Consider the following 12,772-nt stretch of genomic DNA (forward strand, 5'->3'; position numbering starts at 1 on the left):
CACCCCCCCCCCACCACACCTTCTACACACACACACAACTGTCCCACGTAGATCCTCGCTAAGACTATCCCATCAATGTTTCCCATACCACCCTCACCCCCCCCCCCCACACACACACACAATCAATTATCCCACCTAGACTCTCTAAGACTATCCCATCAATGTTTCCCATACCACCCTCACATCACCCCCCCCCCACACACACACACAATCAATTATCCCACCTAGACTCTCTAAGACTATCCCATCAATGTTCCCCATACCACCCTCACATCATCCCTTCCCCACACACACAATCAATTATCCCACCTAGACTCTCTAAGACTATCCCATCAATGTTCCCCATACCAAACCCACATCACCCCACACACACAATCAATTATCCCACCTAGACTCTCTAAGACTATCCCATCAATGTTCCCCATACCACCCTAACATCACCCCCCCCCACACACAATCAATTATCCCACCTAGACTCTCTAAGACTATCACACCAATGTTCCCCATACCACCCTCACACACCCCCCCCACACACAATCAATTATCCCACCTAGACTCTCTAAGACTATCCCATCAATGTTCCCCATACCACCCTCACATCACCCCCCCACACACACACACAATCAATGATCCCACCTAGACTCTCTAACACTATCCCATCAATGTTCCCCATACCACCCTCACATCACCCCCCCCCACACACACAATCAATTATCCCACCTAGACTCTCTAAGACTATCCCATCAATGTTCCCCATACCACCCTCACATCACCCCCCACCCACACACAATCAATTATCCCACCTAGACTCTCTAACACTATCCCATCAATGTTCCCCATACCACCCTCACATCACCCCCCACACACACACAATCAATTATCCCACCTAGACTCTCTAAGACTATCCCATCAATGTTCCCCATACCACCCTCACATCACCCCACCCACACACAATCAATTATCCCACCTAGACTCTCTAACACTATCCCATCAATGTTCCCCATACCACACCCGCCTCACCCCCCCCCCCCCACACACACAATCAGTTATCCCAACTAGACTCTCTAAGACTATCCCATCAATGTTTCCCTTACATTTAGCGAGTTTGTATTGATTACATTTTAATCAATTTCTTAATACAAATACTTCATTGTAAAAAATATATAAATATTTGCACCTCTTTTTGTGGGGTTTCTCACCTAAAACCTCTTTAAAAATGTATTCTTCGCGTTGAATTGAGCATTTTGTTTCTCTCCCTAATAAACTTTTTCTCCTCCTTAATAAACTTTTTCTTCGTTGTTCCCCCTAAAGCTCTGAAAGATATCAGCCTAGCCTTTGTGTTTAGCTACAACACCTCGGCTGTTGAAGGTCTCAACACTAGCAGTGTGGAGTACCAGCAGTTCAGGAATAGGACACTGCAAGCAGTAAGTTATGTGCACTTTTGTCTGATGAGGGTCCATCTGTCTCATCTGTTGGTCCATCTGTTGGTCCATCTGTTGGTCCATCTGTTGGTCCATCTGTTGGTCCATCTGTTGGTCCATCTGTTGGTCCATCTGTTGGTCCATCTGTTGGTCCATCTGTTGGTCCATCTGTTGGTCCATCTGTTGGTCCATCTGTTGGTCCATCTGTTGGTCCATCTGTTGGTCCATCTGTTGGTCTATCTGTCTGATGTTGGTCCGTTTGTCTTATGTTGGTCCATCTGTCTGATGTTGGTCCATCTTTGTAATGTTGGTTCATCCTTGGGACGTTTGTCTGTAATTCTTAAGTTGGGCTGTCAGGCTTCTGTTTAACATCTGATTTTGAACAACTAGTCTTATATAATGGTATTTATTATGAGCAATATTTCTTCATTACAATAGCATAGAGTTCGTACTATCTGAAAAAAAAGCATTAAATATTATAATTGAACTACTCGTTATTGACTTGCATTTAGGTTTTAAATCCTGTTCTGCTGTATTAAAATTAAAGTTCTGAAAAATTTGTTTTAAAATAAAATTTGGCCATGTGACTTTCTTTTCCAGCTTGCCTCCATCTATAACTTGACTTTACCAATGGATATTACAAATCTAACAATAAGGTAGGCGCATGTCTGTCATTCTAAAACTGCTGCGTAACTCAGTTTATGGTACCAGGATTTAAATGAGAGCAAGCGAAACAAGAACTGATACACAATAGGTGCACTTCATTGAGTGTACACACCTTTAGTAACTGTTTTACTCCGGCTTGCTAGCTAATGTTGATGCTCAGTTTCATTTAGGGTCTACTTTTTATTAGTCTAGAATTAATGACAAAGGAATTCTGAACAATGAATTATAATCTTTAGAGAGGTCTTATGGTCCACTTAGGGCTGGGGAAGTAGAGCATATCTGTTTTGTGACTCTTACATATAAATGAAATGTGTGGTCAGCACTAGATGTATTTCAAGCCGCCTTTATGTATTTCTTATTAGAGTCCTATACAGAGTTTCTTCTAGGCATCTCTTCGGGGATGCTTCGCCCCCCAACCCCCGAAATTTTTTTACCGCACCCCCCCCCCCCCGAACGAATTGAAATTTATATAATTTATATACAAAATATATACTTTTAACAGTGTCCGCCCCCCCCCCCCCGAAGAAAGTCTACCCCCCCCCCCCCCCGAAAATTTCAAGTGCCCCCCGGAGAAAAGAGTCTGGAAGAAACACTGGTCCTATACACATCAGAGCAGTGTAGAACCCAGGGCGCCCCACGAACTCCCTAAAAATAAAAAATCAAGGTCAATTAACTCACCCTATCATTGGATTCACAATCTGTTTCATGTACTTAATGTTAATGTACGTATGATTGTTAAATCCAACTACAGATTGGTATTTGAAATTCTTGTTTAATTTTTTTTCAGTAACGGAAGTCTCGCCGTAGTTCTAAAAATAACCGGTACAGCAAAGGAAATTTCCGATAACCAGAATAGTATCGCGGCCCTCACGAGATCGATACAAACAGGACAACAGAATGTGACATTCGATAACTTGCCTGCAACAGCCACGCAAGTCTTTATCAATGGAGTCAAATGTAAGATGTCGTAACATTTATCTATGGGGCCAAATGTAAGATGTAACGTTTATCAATGGGGCCAAATGTAAGATGTCGTAACGTTTATCTATGGAGTCAAATGTAAGATGTCGTAACGTTTATCTATGGGGCCAAATGTAAGATGTCGTAACGTTTATCTATGGGCCAAATGTAAGATGTCGTAACATTTATCAAATGGGGCCAAATGTAAGATGTCGTAACTTTTATCTATGGGGCCAAATGTAAGATGTCGTAACGTTTATCTATGGGGCCAAACGTAAGATGTCGTAACGTTTATCTATGGGGCCAAATGTAAGATGTCATAACGTTTATCTATGGGGCCAAATGTAAGATGTCGTAACGTTTATCTATGGGCCAAATGTAAGATGTCGTAACGTTTATCTATGGTCAAATGTAAGGTGATGTAACGTTTTGTTAACGGTGGATTCTTTTCTGATGATCACTTGAATTTAGTTAGTTTCTTGCAAACATCCCCCGCCCCCTCCTCACCCCATGGAAGAAATAGAAAAAATATACATTAAACAAGAATATATACAACATCTAGTGTCTCTTCCCCCACCCCACCCCCACCCCACCCCACTCCGGAAATTTTAAATACCACCCTCTCCTCTCCCCTGAAGTTTCAAGTGCCCATCCCCCATCCTCTACCTGAGAAAAATGTCTGAAAAGACTCTGAATCTATTCACATTATCATACTTATCAACCATTGCGACCAGATCTACCTTATGCTAATTGAATTCCTGTTACAATTTGGAGAAAGTAGGAGCGTCACCTAGAAGGGAATGGTGGCCAGCGACAGACGATACGATCTGTTGGGTGGAGTTGGGGGAGTCGGGGGTGAGGGGGGGGGTGAAGGGGTGGAGTTTAACCATAAAAACATCTGGGTAACTTTATGGAGGTAACTAGCTGTGTGCAGTAATTTAACAAGGTATTTAAGCTGTTTAAGGCCTACATTTGTTTACTTACTTTGCTAGTATTATTATCGTAAATATACACGGTTTATATATTTTCTAATCATGTTTTAGTACATGTTCTTAACCCTTAAAGCGCGCATGGCCACGATCGTGGCTTTGCTATAACAGAACGTATAACGCGTAAGGCCACGATCGTGGTTTCGTGTGTTTGCGGCCGTATTTTTCGTAAATACTCGGCAATTAGACCAGTAACCGTAAATACACGAATACTTCCGCCATTTCCGATTTCAAACATCGTGGTTTAGTGTTTGTACTGTGAAAGCTAAATTTTTTACAAATAAAATTGGACAGCGACTCAAGAGACAGTGAAGGTGACTCAAGAACATAATTGAGACTGATGATGACTTTGATAGCAGCGTTTTAGATGATTTGTATGGTAAGTGTTCGAATTTAATAAATACAAATACTTTCTCTTCAGCTTGGTGATGAATTTTAAAAATAAAGTGAAAGTAGATCTAGTGTCAGAAAAATTATTACATTATTTTATTTTTACTGTAAGGGTGTGGGTGCTTGAAGTGCCACGCCCACCTCTTTAGGTAGATACTGTTTAAAAATTTATGAATGAATATCTAGATCTCTATATTAAATATATCAACTATTTAGGTAAACAAATGTAAATGAAGTCAATATAATTATTAAAAAATAAAATAATAGGCTCTAATTATAAATTTAATCTATTTTTCAGATTCAGAGGACAGGGAATCTCTTACAGCTGATGGACATTGGCAGCCTATTGTTGGAGAGGATTGTGGCCCTAGACCTATCCTGTTTACAGCAAATCCAGGACCCAAGCATAAACCAGCTGCTAATGCTAAGCCTGTTGAATACTTGGATCTGTTTTTAACAGCAGAGCTTACCAATGTTATCATAGCTGAGACCAACTGCTACGCTAGCGAGTTCATCGAGAGCAACAAAGAGAAGTTATGGCATCATTCCCCGATCAAGAGTCCACAAATTGACTCCATTCACCCTAGCTGAATTTAGGGCCTTTCTTGCTGTGGTCCTGAACATGGGCTTAAACCAAAAGCCCAATTCCAATGCTTATTGGGACTCCTGCCACCATAGCCAAGAAACACCATGGTTCCCTGCACATTTAAAAAAAACTGTATGTACCTGGCTTAACGTCAAACCCTCAAATGGACAAATAAAGTATTCTTCTCTTTGTTAGGTAGAGCTGTGCTAAACAGCTATATCTTATACAAGCTGAACACTTCAGACAAGCCTGTGCTTTTTAGGTGCAATTTTATCATTTCTGTTTTGGAGAGCCTGTCCTCTAAATTCACACCAGAAAAAATTGTTCGTCGCAAACGGACAAGGGAGGAAATATCAACCACCAGAAATGGTGTTGAGTCCCCAGTGCCTTCTGCTTACAGTTATCCACTAGATGGCCATGACTTAGTGAAACTACAAGTGTGCAAAAAAAGACAGTGTGTTGCAGGTCATTCTGCAAGAGTCAGAAGTGGGTGGGAGTGTTCTGGTTGCAATGTTGGACTGTGTCCGGAATGCTTTGCCAAATACCATAGGACCCTATAGTTACTACTAGTGTGTGATTTCTTATCAAGGATATATATGTGCTGGTTTTGGTACTTTGTTTTTTAGATTGTGGTGTTTGTTTTTGAAAATTTATGTGTACTTTATTCAAGGAATTAAAATTATTTGCGAAGGTAAAAAAAATGGTTTGTATTTCATTTTTCTTAAATTTTTACTATTGTGTTTTTCTGTTAATAGTTAATGTGTTTTCATATTCTTTATTATTTAAGCTTTCCATTAATGTATGGGTTCATAGGTCTATAATGTATAGATCACACTTTAAAATGGTAAAATTAAAAGGGGGTATCAAAATTTGTAAACATTGCCATTTTGATCCCATTTTTTAATGCACTTCCTGAATACCAGCTGAGCGCTTTAAGGGTTAAAGACTTAGTATTTACCTTATCTTGTTATCGTACATGTTTTATGTATTTACCTAGTTTTGGTACCGTGCATGTTTTGATCCTTCATGTTTTATGTATGTACCTAGTCTTGTCACATGTGTTATGTATTTACCTAGTCTTGTTACCGTACATATTTTGATGCATGTGTTTCTCTTTGCCCCCCCCCCCCCCCCCCCCATCATCCACGGATCAGTTGATGCCCAGGCCAGCCCCTGTGTACAAGCTGCGCTCATTCAAGCGTGTCAGTACCCACTGGTGTGTGTGGTACTGGCTGACAACATCACCACCACATGCGGGTAGGTGGGGGGGGGGGGGGTGGTTGTAGTCTGGTAGATGGCAACATCACCACTATATGCGGGTAGGTGAACAGGTGGGGGTGGTTGTAGTCTGGTAGATGGCAACATCACCACCACATGCGGGTAGGTGAACAGGTGGGGGGGTGGTTGTAGTCTGGTAGATGGCAACATCACCACTATATGCGGGTAGGTGAACAGGCGGGGGTGGGGGTGGTTGTAGTCTGGTAGATGACAACATCACCACCACATGCGGGTATGTGAACAGGTGGGGGGGTGGTTGTAGTCTGGTAGATGACAACATCACCACCACATGCGGGTATGTGAACAGGTGGGGTGGGGTTGTAGTCTGGTAGATGGCAACATCACCACCACATGCGGGTAGGTGAACAGGTGGGGGTGGTTGTAGTCTGGTAGATGGCAACATCACCACCACATGCGGGTAGGTGAACAGGTGGGGGGGTGGTTGTAGTCTGGTAGATGACAACATCACCACCACATGCGGGTAGGTGAACAGGTGGGGGGGTGGTTGTAGTCTGGTAGATGGCAACATCACCACCACATGCGGGTAGGTGAACAGGTGGGGGGGTGGTTGTAGTCTGGTAGATGACAACATCACCACCACATGCGGGTAGGTGAACAGGTGGTGGGGTGGTTGTAGTCTGGTAGATGACAACATCACCACCACATGCGGGTAGGTGAACAGGTGGTGGGGTGGTTGTAGTCTGGTAGATGGCAACATCACCACCACATGCGGGTAGGTGAACAGGTGGGGGGGTGGTTGTAGTCTGGTAGATGACAACATCACCACCACATGCGGGTAGGTGAACAGGTGGGGGGGTGGTTGTAGTCTGGTAGATGACAACATCACCACCACATGCGGGTAGGTGAACAGGTGGGGGGGTGGTTGTAGTCTGGTAGATGGCAACATCACCACCACATGCGGGTAGGTGAACAGGTGGGGGGGTGGTTGTAGTCTGGTAGATGACAACATCACCACCACATGCGGGTAGGTGAACAGGTGGTGGGGTGGTTGTAGTCTGGTAGATGGCAACATCACCACCACATGCGGGTAGGTGAACAGGTGGGGGGGTGGTTGTAGTCTGGTAGATGACAACATCACCACCACATGCGGGTAGGTGAACAGGTGGTGGGGTGGTTGTAGTCTGGTAGATGACAACATCACCACCACATGCGGGTAGGTGAACAGGTGGTGGGGTGGTTGTAGTCTGGTAGATGGCAACATCACCACCACATGCGGGTAGGTGAACAGGTGGGGGGGTGGTTGTAGTCTGGTAGATGACAACATCACCACCACATGCGGGTAGGTGAACAGGTGGGGGGGTGGTTGTAGTCTGGTAGATGACAACATCACCACCACATGCGGGTACGTGAACAGGCGGGGGGGGGGGTAGTCTGGTAGATGGCACGTCTGAATCTATCAAGTGGGAAGGGGAGATAAACCTATGTAAAAGAACATTCCTCTTTAGACCTAGAGATCCATTGGGCTGACGAAGTAGTTCATATCTTTTTTTACTTCTTCATATGAAGGGTAGGTGTGGTCAGCACTAAGCCCAGCAACCTTTACCTTCCCTAACACGTAAGTCTGGTGGTACCTATCACAGCTGAGTAGACTGAAAGAACCCCCCCCCCCCCACACACACACACCCACAGTCACATAAATCTAACTAGTCAATTGTTTTTTGTTTGAATATGAAACTAAGATTTGTTGGTTGGATGTTGTAATCTCTAGTTAAGTGTGTGATATTGTTGTAGTCTTATACATATCGGTCAGGGCATGTTGCTATATTTGGGAGTGGTAGGAGTGAAATCTCCTAAATCGGTCGCTCCCTTACCTGGTAGACCCTACCCCCCCCCCCCTAACCCCGTTGGGGACTTGATAGAAGTTTATTGGAACGTGAAGAGGATCTGCGTTTAACTGCATTTCATGATAAAAAACCATTTTTAAAACACAGAGTTTCTATCATATTGTTTGATGTTTGCCATGGTATTCTATGTGGAGGTCTGTATTTATTGTTCCGATAATTTCTAGGCCAGACACATAAGATTGACAAACATCAATCAGAACCCCCCCCCTTCCCCCCCCCCCCCCACACAACAGTATGCTGCCCTCACTACTCATAGCACATTTAAATTGGATCATAATTTTTCTTCTTTTTTTGTTTCAGTTCTGAACCGCACTCAAAAAGTAAGGCGTCTTAACTAATTAGTGCTTGTTAATTATAAAATTAATTAGTAGTTTTCTCTTCGATAAGAAAATGGAAATTAATAGTACTAGTGTCACTACATATCAACATCGTAGAGTTAAATAATTTTGATAATCTACAAGTTGTCCAAATTTATCTTAAAATATTAGTTAAAAATTGTGATTCGTGTACACCATTCAGAGTTATATAACCACTAATGTGAGCACTATTGCCTGTTCTGTCTGGAGTACTCCGAGCACTGTGATCCTCTCACGGTAAACATCCATTCTCCCCAGACAAACAAGGCCTGCTGATCGGCCTCCCTGTGGGTCTCTTGCTCTACTGGTTCCTGTGTGTCATCATTGCCGCCCTCATCTACACCTTCGTCAAACAGAGGAGGAAGGTCAAGACTACAGACTTCAATGACGTGTAAGATCACGTGATATGATATCGTGTTCATTTTAAAGAACTTTTCAATATATCTCATGAAGTAGTCCCCTAAACGATAATCCATGATCTGTTAAATATCATCTAATCTGTCTGATAATCTGTCTGATAATCTGTCTGATAACCTGTCTTATAATCTGTCTGATAATCTGTCTGATAATCTGTCTGATTATCTGTCTGATAATCTGTCTGATAGTCATTTTGATAACCTGTCTGGTAATCTGTCTGATAACCTGTCTGACAAACTGTCTGACAAACTGTCTGATAAACTGTCTGATAATCTATCTGATTATCTGCCTGATAATCTGTCTGATTATCTGCCTGATAATCTGTCGGATTATCTGCCTGATAATCTGTCTGATAATCTGTCTGATAATCTGTCTGATAATCTGTCTGATAATCTGTCTGCTAATCTGTCTGATAATCTGTCTGATAATCTGTCTGATAGTCTGTCTGATTATCTGCCTGATAATCTGCCTGATAATCTGTCTGATAATCTGTCTGATAGTCTGTCTGATAATCTGTCTGATAATCTGTCTGATAATCTGTCTGATAATCTGTCTGATAATCTGCCTGATAATCTGTCTGATAATCTGTCTGATAATCTGTCTGATAATCTGTCTGATAACCTGTCTTATAATCTGTCTGATAATCTGTCTGATAATCTGTCTGGTAATCTGTCTGATAACCTGTCTGATAATCTATCTGATTATCTGCCTGATAATCTGTCGGATTATCTGCCTGATAATCTGTCTGATTATCTGCCTGATAATCTGTCTGATAATCTGTCTGATAATCTGTCTGATAATCTGTCTGATAATCTGTCTGATAATCTGTCTGATTATCTGCCTGATAATCTGTCTGATAATCTGTCTGATAATCTGTCTGATAATCTGTCTGATAATCTGTCTGATAATCTGTCAAATTATCTGCCTGATAATCTGTCTGATAATCTGTCTGATAGTCTGTCTGATAATCTGTCTGATAATCTGTCTGATAATCTGTCTGATAATCTGTCTGATAATCTGTCTGATAATCTGTCTGATAATCTGTCTGATAATCTGCCTGATAATCTGTCTGATAATCTGTCTGATAGTCATTTTGATAACCTGTCTGGTAATCTGTCTGATAACCTGTCTGACAAACTGTCTTATAAACTGTCTGATAATCTATCTGATTATCTGCCTGATAATCTGTCTGCTTATCTGCCTGATAATCTGTCGGATTATCTGCCTGATAATCTGTCTGATAATCTGTCTGATAATCTGTCTGATAATCTGTCTGATAATCTGTCTGATTATCTGCCTGATAATCTGTCTGATAATCTGTCTGATAGTCTGTCTGATAATCTGTCTGATAATCTGTCTGATAATCTGTCTGATAATCTGTCTGATAATCTGCCTGATAATCTGTCTGATAATCTGTCTGATAATCTGTCTGATAATCTGTCTGATAATCTGTCTGATAATCTGTCTGATAATCTGTCTGATAATCTGTCTGATAATGTGTGTGATAATCTGATAATCTGTCTGATAATCTGTCTGATAATCTGTCTGATAATCTGTCTGATGGTCTGTCTGATAATCTGTCTGATAATCTGATAATCTGTCTGATAATTTGTCTGATAATCTGTCTGATAATCTGTCTGATAATCTGTCTGATAATCTGATAGTCTGTCTGATAATCTGTCTGATAATCTGTCTGATAATCTAATAATCTGTCTGACAATCTGATAATCTGTCTGATAATCTGCAGGATGCTGTTCGACGAGTCCTTGGTTCCGCTGGACAGTTTCCCCAAAAAAAAGTTGCAGGGCCTTGAGAACCCTGCCATGACTGAGCAGAGCACGGGGACCAACGGATCCACTGGTAAGTACTTGAGTACTTGAGTGTCATGCTTTAAAGTATGGGAAGCATGTTGTATACTTGTGAGATGTTCATGCTTTAAAGTATGAGAACCAATGGGTGACCTGGTAAGTCCTCGATAGAGCTTGTTCTGCAGCATAGGGAGTCGTAACAAACTGACGTAAATGTTGTGCTGACTCCTCAACTCTTCAAAGACGTGGAACTGGCCCCACCCATCTATAATATTAAAGTGACCCCCTTCTCCACTTTCCCTCCTGCTAACCATCGCTAGGCCTTACTGTCAATGTTTTTGTAAACACCTTTCTTTTATTTCCAGAGCAACAGAAAATGTAAAGAGCAGTGTTTACAACCAAGTAGGATGATTGGGTGAGTGTGTTGCCATTAAGTTTATCGAACTATATTTTTTATTATTTCTGAATTGACGAATGAACAGAATGAACAATAATATCGGTGTTAGTCACTTTATAAAAGAAATTTTTGATTTTGTCATTTGCACATCTTGAAAAAGATTTCGACTCAGACCTATATTAAATAAAAAGGTTTTTAAATGTTTTGTCATGTTTGTTTTAATAGCTCGCTTTAGTGTTTACAAATGTATTCTATTTCGATCTTCAATTGAGTATAAAACACGAGTTCACTTGGATCAACTACCATTGGTAACAAGATGAAGTATTCTTGCAAAACCTTGTTATTTATAGTATAATGAAAAGTATTTCTCTACCGTTCGTCCTACATTATCTAAAATATTGTACTACTTGCATATTGTAAGAAAATATAATACACCATGCTCAACTTAACTCCAGTAACATTTTAAATACAGCAATATTTTAAAATTTAAAATTCTTTTATTATTTTACTACATTGAAATGACATTGTGATGTAATGTATTGCCTTTCTCTATTGCACTAATTCCTATTCCCAGTCCCCCTGCGTCCCACCTCCCTTATTATGCCTACCCCAAACTATGATCATCCTTATCCACCCTTGATCAAAACTTCTTCCAATACCATCTCTTCCATACTGACCCACCTGACCACGCACTGACCCCTAGCCGATCCAAGTATTGACCCCTAGCCGACCCAAGTATTGACCCCTAGCCGACCCAAGTATTGACCCCTAGCCGACCCACGTACTGACCCCTAGCCGACCCACGTACTGACCCCTAGCCGACCCACGTTCTGGCCCCACCTGACCCACGTACTGACCCAGTCGACCCACGTACTGACCCCTAGCCGACCCACGTTCTGACCCCACCTGACCCAAGTACTGACCTCAGCCGACCCACGTTATGGCCCCACCTGACCCACGTAGTGACCCCTAGCCGACCCAAGTAGTGACCCCTAGCCGACCCATAATCTGACCCCTCCTGACCCACGTACTGACCCCTAGCCAACCCGCGTACTGACCCCTAGCCAACCCACGTACTGACCCCTAGCCGACCCACGTACTGACCCCTAGCCGACCCACGTACTGACGCTACTAATCCCTCAGACGGCCCTAAAAAGTTTGCCTTTTTCTCCACAAAACATGGCCTTTAACTCCATAAAGTGCAATTTATTTCTATTTGTACACATTTTATATCATGTTGATTCTCGCATGTGTTCATAGATATTTTATTCAAATAACCACCCATTGATTTTTTTGTTAAATATATTCGAACGCCAATGTAAAAAGCTGTATTAAAATATCTTAACCAATCTATAGCTACTATGTATACATATGATAATCAAAACCTTATAATTTCAGTCTACGAATATAGACAGAACCTGTGCTTCAGCGATTAAGTCATTGAATGATATGAAAAATACAAAAACTAAATACAAATACTTTCACCATCATGCAATCTAAATATACTGGTATTACTATACGAACTTATATATAAATAATAATAATAACATACGGTTGCCAAACATAACAAGACGTTAAATATTTCACATAATTAATTTCACAACAATAATACGAAATAACTGTGAAATCCCATGTTATT

At 41.5% G+C, this 12,772-nt stretch overlaps 1 protein-coding gene across 1 annotated transcript; it reads left to right on the forward strand.

Moving 5' to 3' along the window:
• The first annotated feature begins 1,308 nt into the window (after positions 1 to 1,308).
• LOC131948463 (uncharacterized) lies at positions 1,309 to 11,157 on the forward strand. The gene is made up of 8 exons (XM_059310072.1): positions 1,309 to 1,424; positions 2,022 to 2,077; positions 2,875 to 3,044; positions 6,167 to 6,269; positions 8,456 to 8,475; positions 8,770 to 8,902; positions 10,676 to 10,788; positions 11,102 to 11,157. The coding sequence occupies exons 2-8, from the start codon at positions 2,052 to 2,054 to the stop codon at positions 11,116 to 11,118; spliced, it is 582 nt and encodes a 193-aa protein (XP_059166055.1). The 5' UTR covers positions 1,309 to 1,424; positions 2,022 to 2,051; the 3' UTR covers positions 11,119 to 11,157.
• The last annotated feature ends 1,615 nt before the right edge of the window (positions 11,158 to 12,772 follow it).

This window comes from Physella acuta, unplaced genomic scaffold, assembly GCF_028476545.2.
Source record: "Physella acuta isolate Inbredline_101_S28 unplaced genomic scaffold, ASM2847654v3 ptg000647l, whole genome shotgun sequence".
In the NCBI taxonomy this organism is placed as follows: domain Eukaryota; kingdom Metazoa; phylum Mollusca; class Gastropoda; family Physidae; genus Physella; species Physella acuta.

Bases quoted from the DNA above. Each gene is read 5' to 3' on its own strand.
- LOC131948463 (XM_059310072.1), top strand. From the start codon at position 2,052: ATGGATATTACAAATCTAACAATAAG. The intron at 2,078-2,874 runs GTAGGCGCATGT...ATTTTTTTTCAG, and splicing joins ATTACAAATCTAACAATAAG to TAACGGAAGTCTCGCCGTAG. The intron at 8,476-8,769 runs GTAAGGCGTCTT...CATTCTCCCCAG, and splicing joins TTCTGAACCGCACTCAAAAA to ACAAACAAGGCCTGCTGATC.